This window comes from Capra hircus, chromosome 22, assembly GCF_001704415.2.
Source record: "Capra hircus breed San Clemente chromosome 22, ASM170441v1, whole genome shotgun sequence".
NCBI lineage: Eukaryota > Metazoa > Chordata > Mammalia > Artiodactyla > Bovidae > Capra > Capra hircus.
In genome coordinates, this window is record NC_030829.1 from 53,017,588 (window position 1) to 53,027,433 (window position 9,846).

General features: G+C 43.6%; 1 protein-coding gene across 6 annotated transcripts; it reads right to left on the reverse strand.

Annotated features, from left to right (window-relative positions):
* Window positions 1,245-3,187, reverse strand: CCRL2 (C-C motif chemokine receptor like 2). 6 transcript variants are annotated; one of them, XM_018038471.1, is made up of 4 exons: window positions 2,784-2,906; window positions 2,628-2,681; window positions 2,157-2,352; window positions 1,917-1,990 (listed from the first exon to the last, which is right to left on the reverse strand). In XM_018038471.1, the coding sequence occupies exons 2-4, from the start codon at window positions 2,645-2,647 to the stop codon at window positions 1,955-1,957; spliced, it is 252 nt and encodes an 83-aa protein (XP_017893960.1). In that variant the 5' UTR covers window positions 2,648-2,681; window positions 2,784-2,906; the 3' UTR covers window positions 1,917-1,954. The 6 variants fall into 6 exon arrangements, with proteins under 6 accessions (XP_005696091.1, XP_017893959.1, XP_005696093.1 ...); XM_005696034.3 differs by having other exon boundaries at window positions 1,245-2,352; XM_018038470.1 differs by having other exon boundaries at window positions 1,245-2,357.

Here is a 9,846-nt window from a genome sequence, read left to right on the forward strand (position 1 = left end):
TACCCCACAAAGTCCCCATCTCCAAATACCGTCACACTGGGGCTTGGATTGCAACATATGAATGTTTTGGAGGACACGATCCATCCATACTACCCTGTGAGGACACGAAAGAGCCAGGGATTGGTATAGCCTGTGACTGAGCAACTTCACTTTCACTTTTATGCATTGGAGAAGGAAATGGCAGCCCACTCCAGTGTTCTTGCCTGGAGAATCCCAGGGACAGGGGAGCCTGGTGGGCTGCCGTCTATGGGGTTGCACACAGTCGGACACGACTGCAGCGACTTAGCAGTAGCAGCAGTGCTTACTATGAGATCTCTCCCAGGTGCCACCTCTTACTCCTCCCTCCTCTGTAATGGAGGTGAGAAGTTGTTGTCTATAGTCATCCCACATTTAAGCTGTCACCTCTACTTGGGATATGTAACAAAAAACAGGCGCTAGATAGCACCCAGCAAGCCTATTGTGGCATTTTGTAGTTACATGTGGTGAGGCCTAAGGTGTATGTTACACTGAAAAGAACAAAGCATGCCTTGTGTTAAAGATTTCTAGACACAATCTTACATTTACTATTGTTAAATAGGAGGAAGTATTAGAAACCTTGGGAGGCTCAGCGGTTGGGGTTATCTGGGCTCATTGGGGGTGTGGCAAGTAGCAAAGAAGACCCAGAGTACTTTCCACAGAGAAAGTCTGTTTTCCTCTTTTTTTTTTTTTTTGATTTTTTGATTTTTTAAATTTACATTTTATTTTTTTACTTTACAATACTGTATTGGTTTTGCCATCCAGAATCTCCAGCTAGCCAGCTCTTTCAATTACATGAAAGGAAAGGTGCCTGATGAATTACTTCTGTGTGAGTAGGTTGCTTCTCTTACAGAATGTGGTCCAGTTGGTTGTAAAAGTGCATATTTTCTTTATGTATTTTCTCACCTGAATTTTGAAAGTTTGGTATGCTGGCCACAGCATAGATTCTGGAGTGAATGGCGCTGGGTTTGTGTCCCAGCTTTGCCACTCTCTAGCTGTGTGATCATAGACAAATTTCTGAGCCTGTTTCCTCCCCAGAGAAAGGAGACTAATTCCACCCATATCATGAGCAAACAGTGAGATGTGGAGGAGCTCGTGTTTGTCAAGAGTCTAGCACATTGCCTGAGACAGATTCGGCGCTTGGTGGGTGTTTGTTCACTGCCCCCTTTTCTCCGTGTACCCTATTTTATATACAAATGTGTAAAAAACTATTGGACAGGACAAGGCGATGAGTGAAAAATCGATGTTTATTTATCCTGCCTTTGACAGGAGCTAGTTTCCATTTAGGGAGAAAGGTAATATTCTTCCCCTGAGGTGCCTTGGGCAGGCTCCTCAGTGGGTTGCGATGCAGCGTCACTACACAGGCAGCAAAGGCGGCTGAGGTGTTTCCTAAATGCCTTGTCAAGAAACACGTAGAGGAGAGGGTTGATGAAGCAGTGGGTGGTGGCGATGATTCTCGTGATCTGAATGCTTTTGTTCAGGTTGTAGCTACTGGCACAGCCATGCAGGGAGACGTGTTCATTGAAAGCAGACAGGAAAAGTGTAATATTGTAGGGTCCCCACATTAGAAGGAAAACTGCCATTATGGTGAAAACAAGCTTGAAGAGGCCATAGTTCCTCTCCCGGAACTGGAGTGTTTTCCTCATTCGCACATAGCAATATACAAAAGCAAACAGTGGCAAAAGAAATCCCAAAATGTTCATCTTTAAGGTCAGAAAATGCTTCCAGAATGTCTCATCATCTGGTAAGAAGTGAAGTCCGGTAAAGAAGCACTTGTATTTCTGGCTTTCCATCTGAGGTTTGTAAAAAACAAGTTCAGGCAAAGTGACCAGAGCGGCTGTGACCCACACTAGAGCGCTCATGAAGATGCTGCCGGCCACAGTCCTACAGGCCGAGAAGCGCCTTCTCACGTGGAAAAACTCCTTGTACCTTTGCACAGTCAGAAGGACGTTGAAAAATGCCTCACTGTACAGGCCTATGGAGAAGAGCATCAGGAGAATCTTACACAGGGGGTCATCAAAGCCCTCCCCATGAGAGGCTGCGTAAGCCCAGAATGGCAGAGTGAGCAAGAAACCCAAGTTAGAAAGCGCCAAATTGAGGAAACAGATATTTTCTGCTTGCTTGAGTCCTTTGTATTTTACCAGGATAAACACAACCAAGATATTGTCCAGGAGGCCAACTATGAACACCGTGGTGTAGAGGGAAGGCACCAGCTGGCCTGAGAGAATCTTGGGGTCATATGGGACGCATGGTTCTATTTCGCTGTTACTCAGATCATCCTCGATGAGGACGTCATAGTCATCCTCTGGTGCTGACGTGTAATTAGCCATCTTCAGGCTGCCCTGGGGAGAAATGAAAGGTTATTTTTCCTTCATACAGCTGTGTGGTCCTGGATGAAACAGCACACAGGACTAGAGCCCCTGCAGCCACACTCGTCCTTTTCTGGTGTTTATTTTAGCCAGAGCAGGTCTACAACTCAGAAGATTTAAAATAAACATTTCTTTAACATGCCCCTGCATCCCGAGCGCAGCTGCTTTAATTCATCCCTTCATTAAGCACTGAGGTGTTTAGTAGTATGCCAGCTACCACAGGGAGACAAAAGTAAACGTTACCCTTCTTCATACAACTTCATTCTCTTGGTAGAAACAAGACTTGCCTACTTGAAGCTATATAAGAAAAAACACAATTAGAGAGAACTAAGTACCAGGGTTTAGTTCCACAAAATTGGTGTCAGTCACAGTTCCTATGTGTTTAAAAAGTTTGCTCACCCTCTGTAAACAGCTTCCTGTGATAGGCAGAGAAGTCTGAGTTCTTGTCTCGAAGGATATAAATAAATGCTTGCAAAAGTGAAACCACTCTAAGTATCAAATGGACACAACTGGTTAAATACGTCGATGACTTACCAGTGACTGAGTTCCTGGGAGGGGAGGGAACAGCCTCCTGACCTACCATCCGAGTTGCTGTGGGAGCCGTCTGGCCAGCTGAAAGACTAACTTCCTTCTGAATAGCTGGCCCCTGACCCTTTGGGGCAAGAGAAACCACTGTTTATCCCCCTGGTGGCTGTGTCCCACCAGTCACAGGTCTCGGGGACTAAGCGAAACAAAGCAACTTGAAAGCTCCCACTAACCCCTAGAGAGTTTCTCAAGCTGCAGAGAGAAACCGGGAAGTTGTTTGCTCCTGCTGCTGCTCTCCCCACCCCCACCCCGCACCCCGCCTTTGATTTCCCTGTGGCCATCCTGCTGGCTGCCCCAGATAAGGAACTAAGTTATTGCTGCTTCTCAGTGATACTGAGGGAGGGATGGAAAATGCTCTGATGTGCAACTCTGAGCAGGTAGTGGGTAGCAGCAGACAAGTGTCATACGCGGTGACTATGCGTCCAGACCGGGCTGACACTCCCCTGTAGCATTTCATCAGTATTAGCATATGGGTCAGTCTTCAAGAACTTGTAGTGAGCAACTCTGTTTGGACTTGTACTGTTACTTTTGAAAGTAGCAGTAACTGAGAGGAACAGTAACAGGGCTTTCCTCATAGCTCAGCTGGTAAAGAATCCATCTGCAATGTGGGAGACCTGGCTTTGATCCCTGGGTTGGGAAGATACCCTGGAGAAGGGAATGGCTACCCACTCCAGTAATCTGGCCTGCAGAATTCTGTGGACTGTATAGTCCATGGGGTTGCAAAGAGTAGGACACGACTGAGTGACTTTCTTTATTCTTTTTGAGAGACATTTTTTGTGTGTCAGATATTTGGCTGAAGAATGGATCCCCAAGGGAGGATGTGGGGACAGTGGAAGCCACAGAATGATGTCATTTGGGAAGAGAGTGGGTGCAGAGATGAGACCTCAGTACCAGTGAGCCTGGGGGAAATCGATGGAGTTAGGAAGGATGTTAGGAGCTGACCCTGCTCCTATAAGAAGGGCCTAGTGCAGGAAGATTCCATGGTGAGAACACAACGGCTCTATCGAGATGCTGTGCAGAGAATGTGAGGGGAACAAGTTCAACCTTAGACTGAGGCTGGAGTGGGTGACGTTTAAGGCCAGAGAAAAAGGAAGCTGAGAGTCCAAATTTGAAGGGAGATGGGGGTGGTTGGAAAGAAAGATGAACTGAGAAAAATAAATAACTGGAAAATCTGTATGAACTCCTGGATCAACTCTTGGTACCTGTGATGGACCTAATTTGGGGACCAGTCTTACATGTTGGCTTCGTGTTCATTTCGCTGGTTAAAAGACTTCTCTTAATGCCAAAAATGTGTTTGAGGTGATAGTCAGTGCAGAATGTGGACCTCTCAAAGTAGAAATATAACTGAGGGATCTATTAAGGGAAAGGAAAAATAAACAATAAACGCCTGGACAAATATGTGACAAGCATTGAATTTAACCCAGAGGGAAACCCGCGATGTTCCTCTGTATGAAGGGGTTGGGAGGGGTTGGGAGAGATTGGTGCTGCTGGGAACCTGGGCTGTGAATGTTTCCCAGCAACTCTTCCCCCATCATCCCCCAGTATGGCTTCTGTGTGTCACTGAGGGTCACTGTGCCCTGGGGGTTCTGCCCCCTGCAGCTGGGCTATTTGGAGGCACATCAGTCCCCCCACAACTTTGACTAAGTGATGGTGCCTCATGGTGCTTTATTGCCTGAGGCTCACTGGTCAGTCTCCAAGAGGGGAATGAGGGTCAAGTCAAACTTTGAAACTTAAAAAACCCTGTGAACATACACCCTGCACGTTGTGTGGTTAAGTGGAGGAAAATAGCAGCAAGCAGGTGCTTCATCTGTATCACAGAATCATGTGAAATTTGAAGTTTCCTAGAGAAAAGCATCGTTCGGTAAATTCCAGATCACCGTAACTTCCTGATATTCAAATGGACTTCACTTTCGGGATTATTTTATTTTGGCTTGATTCCCAGAATTCTGCTTATTTACACCCAGACCTTGGAGTTCTTTTTTTTTTTAATTGAAATATAATCGACGAAAAGCATTCTAGAAGTTTAAGGTGTGCCATACCGATACATTTATATTGCAGTATGATTGCCATGGTAGTGTTAGCTAACAAAATTACCAATTTTTTATGTGGTGAAAACAATAAAGTTCTGTTTTCTTAGCAGATTTAATGTTTATAATACAGTTTGGTTGTCTGTAATCACTATACTGTATATTAGATCTCGAAGACCACGGGATTCTTGAAAATTGAAAATTAGTAGGAAGGAGTGGTTTAAAAGTCTAAAGTTGAAGCAGGAGGAAGGTTTTATTTACCATTTTAGTATCTGGAACTGTAATAGGGTCATCATTATTGGTGAAACTTCACTACATTCTAAGGTTTGTGAGCTGCAATCTCAATTAAAAAAAAAAGTACAAGGTCTGGGTGTAAATAAGCAGAATTCTGGGAATCAAGCCAAATAAAATAATTCTGAAAGTGAAGTCCATTTGAATATTAGGAAGTTAGGGTGATCCTTACCGAACAATGCTTTTCTCTAGGAAACTTCAAATTTCACATGATTCTGTGATAAATATAAACCCCAGTCTTTTAGACAATTGAAGTATAGTTGATTTACAATATTATATTAGTTTCAGGTGTATAACATAGTGATTCAGTATATTATACATTATACTGCATTTAAAGTTATTCTTTAGAAGGACTGATGCTGAAGCTGAACCTCCAATATTTCAGCTGCCTGATGTGAAGAGCCGACTCATTGGAAAAGACCTTGATGCCAGGAAAGATTGAGGGCAAGAGTAGAAGGGGGTGACAGAGGACGAGATGGTTGGATAGCATTACCAACTCAATAAACATGGGTTTGAGTAAACTCTCAGAGATAGTGAAGGACAGGGAATCCTGGTGTGCTGCAGTCCTTGGGGTCGCAAAGAGTTGGACATGACTTAGTGACTAAATAACGGCAAAATTACTGCAAAATAATGGCTATATTTCCTTGTGTTGTACAATATATCAATGTTGCTTATTCATTTTATACATAATAGTTTGTATCTTTTCATCCTTTACCCCTCTCTTGGCCCTTCTCTCTCTCCACAGGTAACCACTAGTTTGTTCTCTACATCTGTGAGGCTCTTTCTGTTTTATATCCGTGAGTTTGCTTTTTAAATTTAGATTCCACATATAAGTGATAACATACAGTGTTTGTTTTTCTATGATTTATTTAAGCATAATACTGTGTCCATCCATGTTGTTGTGAATGGCAACATTTCATTCATTGTGATGGCTGAGTAATATTCCATTGTGCATGTATGCACCACATCTTCCTTATCCATTCATCTGTTTATGGGCACTTAGGCTTCTTCCATTTCTTGGCTAATGTAAATAATGCTGTGAAAGTTGTGGTTCTTATATCTTTGAAATTAGTGGTTTCATTTTGTTTTTTTTTTTCAGATACATACCCAGGAGTGTAGTTGCTGGGTCATCTGGAAGTTTTATTTTTAGTTTTTTGAAGAACCTCTGTACTGTTTTCCATAGTGGCTGCACCAATTTGCATTCCTGCCAACAGTGTACGAGGGTTCCCTTTTCTCTACATCCTCACCAACATTAGTCATTGGTGGCCTTTTTGATAATAGCCATTTTAGCAGAAATGAGGTGGTTTTGATTTGCATTTATCTGATGGTTAGTGATGTTGAACATCTTTTCATGTGTTTGTTGGCAATCTGTATGGTTTTAGAAAAGTGTTTATTCAAGTTCAGTCCCAGTTTCAGTATAGGAGGCTATCATGTTATAACTCTTATTCCCCCCCTAACATGTAGATCATTCATTTATTCAAAGACTGTTTATAAAATGCCTAGCATGTGCCCAGCACTGTTCAGTGGACAAACATCCTGACCTTCATGGAGCTTACATTGCAGACAAAAATAAAATAAGTATGTAAGTTGAAGGTGGTAGGAGAGAAGTTCTGTGGCAAAAAGTAAAGCAGGGAAGGAGACTAGGGGGGGCCAGGGTGGTTTGGGAGTTCACATTTTACGTAGAATAGTCAGAGAAAGCCTTGCTGACAAGATAATCTCTGATGAGATGAAACAGCAAATGATTAGGTCCTATAATGTATACTCATCTCATTTTTTTCCGTGTTACTGAGTTCTTGTATCAGGGAGATTAGAAAACACGCTGAGCAAAGGCACACAAAAACACACTGGGAAACACACTTAGCAATAATCTGACAGGAGATGTGGAAGTATTGTTCCTGTTACATTGGTTCTCCATCAAAAAAAAGCTGAGGGTGCAGTGCACGTGTTAGTAATTCATTGCCTTTTAGCCCCTAACCCACCTTCCTTCTTTTGCTTTGTGATCCTCAAGCCGAACTCTGTAAACATTTGTCCTTTGCCAGCTGGTATAGCAGGTGCTGAGAACCACAGGAAGAGGCAGGGGCGTCTCACTCTGGCTCCAGGATTTTGTTGTTTGTTTTTGCTCCTTGGGATGAGCTGACAGTGCTGTGTGGAGACTGAGTGACGCCCGCCCTCTTGTGTGTCTCACTGGTGCCCTTTCAGGCAGTTTCCTACTCGCCAGCCCCGAAGGGCAGCACCTTGGCAAATTTCCTGACCAGCTAGAGGGTTGCAGTCACCCTCTCTGATAAGGTCTGAATCTCAGATTTGCAAGGGCAGGCATCTTCCAGGTGTGTTCCTTCTCAGGTGCTCTACCTCAGCCTGGAGGCCACTCCCTGTACCTGCTTCCTCCTCCCTTGGATTTTCAGTCCCCTTTGACTGGTTAACAATTCTTGGTAGTGAATTTTCTTTGTTCAAATTACTGGTATGTTTCCTGTCTCTTAACTGGATGCTAATTCATAGATACAACATTAAATTAGTTGAGTGAAGGATGGGAGATTGCTAGGATGCTTGATATGTCCTAGTGTGGTGGCATTTTCAGAGAAAAGGGTATTCAAAAATTTAGAATTACAATACTTTATTTCTTAAAATGGCTTCATCAATGCTGTCAGATTATCTATCTAATTTTTATTAGTAAGTATTCCAGAAAATTTGGTAAGTGTAGGAAAAAAAATCTTTGATATTGATATTCCCAAATAGCAGTGATTATAATTTTTAAATAGAACTACTTCTTGATGGAAAGTGTGTAAAACCTATTTTGAGAAAACCATCAGTTTTCCTCTGGGTTCGTTGTTTGGTGCTGAGCAGTAGATTGAAGGGGAACATCCCTTCATGTTGTAATTTTAGGGATTCTGAGAATGTCTCATCCTGCCCCCACATTTTCTCCCACATCCTGGCTAAGCTTACAGCCTTTCTTTAGTGCTTAGTCCTCTTACTACCTGGGCTACCTGGGAGGGCAACAAGGGGGAGACAAGATTTTCAAAAAACAATTGTATTGATGACCAACTCTGAAATACAGATTTTATATGTACTTACTGGAAGAAAAGTAGTTAATTATATCCTTAACAAAGACTTTTTCAACGTATGTTTGGTTTATTCTGCATTGTGCTAAAAAACGTAAAAAATGGGCAAGAGTGACTTTGCTCAAGGATGTTTAGAAGATAGGTGGACTAAAAATATAAAACAAGTCTTTACTACAGTGCTTCTCAGAGCTTTTCAAGTGCTGATAAGCATTTGGATCCTGGAGAAAGTATGTGGTATTTCCCACAGTTGTAAGATCATGGAGTCCCCTTGTTAATTCTCTTGATGTTGCGTATGGACTAAGTGCTCTGCAGAACATGTTTTCGAGAAATGTTACCTCAGACATGCAAATACTGCTGTTCTGTGTGGGAATGAGCATAACTGGCTGAGGAGCCCAGCTTCCTCACTCCAAAAATACATCCTTGTATCCATGCCAAGGCCTTGCCTGCCGAGGGCTGCTCCCAGTCAGTGGGCTGCTCCCATCCCTAATAGGGCCACTGGGATGGGCCCATTCCTGGATGATGGACTGGTGCTTCTCCCTCACCCTACTTTTTCCTTCTGTCCTTCACTTGGGGTCAGACTTGCATTGTGATCTGGTAACTTTCCCAGCTTTGCCCACCACCCCTCGCAATATCTCTCAGAGGTGTTTCATCTAGTCCATTTATTTTATGCTGTGTCCCATATTAGTGTCTGTATCTTGAAAGAATTTGGGTAAACACAGCCTTGGAAGGGAGACATCAGTCTTTAGAGAGTCTTGAGTCCTTCGCTTACTGAAGAATGACACGTTCTGCAGCATCTTAAGCGTGAGTAGCTCAGTCATGTCTGACTCTTTGCAACCCCATGGACTGTAGCCCACCAGACTCTTCTGATGGAATTCTTCAGAATACTGGAGTGGGTAGCCATTTCCTTCTTCAGGGATCTTACCAACTCAGGGATCAAACCCAGGTCTCCTGCATTGTAGGCAGATTCTTTATCAGCATCTTAATCCCTCCCTCATCTTTTTAGCCAATGTCTACCTGTCTTCCCTGGTGGCTCAGATGGTAAAGTGCCTGAGTACAATGCAGGAGACCTCGGTTTGATCCCTGGGTTGGGAAGATCCTCTGGAGAAGGAAAGGATAACCCACTCCAGTACTCTTGCCTGGAAAACCCCATGGATGGAGGACCCTGTTAGGCTATAGTCCATGGGGTTGCAAAGAGTCGGACATGACTGAGAGACTTCATTTCATTCACCTGTGCTCTGCTGGGGTCAGTCTTTTTGGGACACATACGGCCACTTGATGTCATTATGCCCCCGTCCACGCCATCTTCAGTGCCCCAGGTCAGTTTCTGATTGCATTCTTCTTCTTGTCTCCTCTGCCCTCGCCTCCCTTCCTAATGCTCCCTTTTCTCCACTGCTCTCCTCTGTGCCCTCTGAAATCTGAACTCCACTGCAGACAATCCTCCTGACATCCTGAACTGAATCCCAGAACATTCCTCAACATGTTCCTTGAGGGTGCTCCTTCCCT

What these genes read in the sequence shown, in the direction of transcription:
- CCRL2 (XM_005696034.3), bottom strand. Translation starts at nt 2,647, where the DNA reads ATGAAGTTGTATGAAGAAGG. An exon ending in ATGAAGTTGTATGAAGAAGG is followed by an intron (nt 2,353 to 2,627) that starts GTAACGTTTACT and finishes TCCCCAGGGCAG; the next exon opens with CCTGAAGATGGCTAATTACA.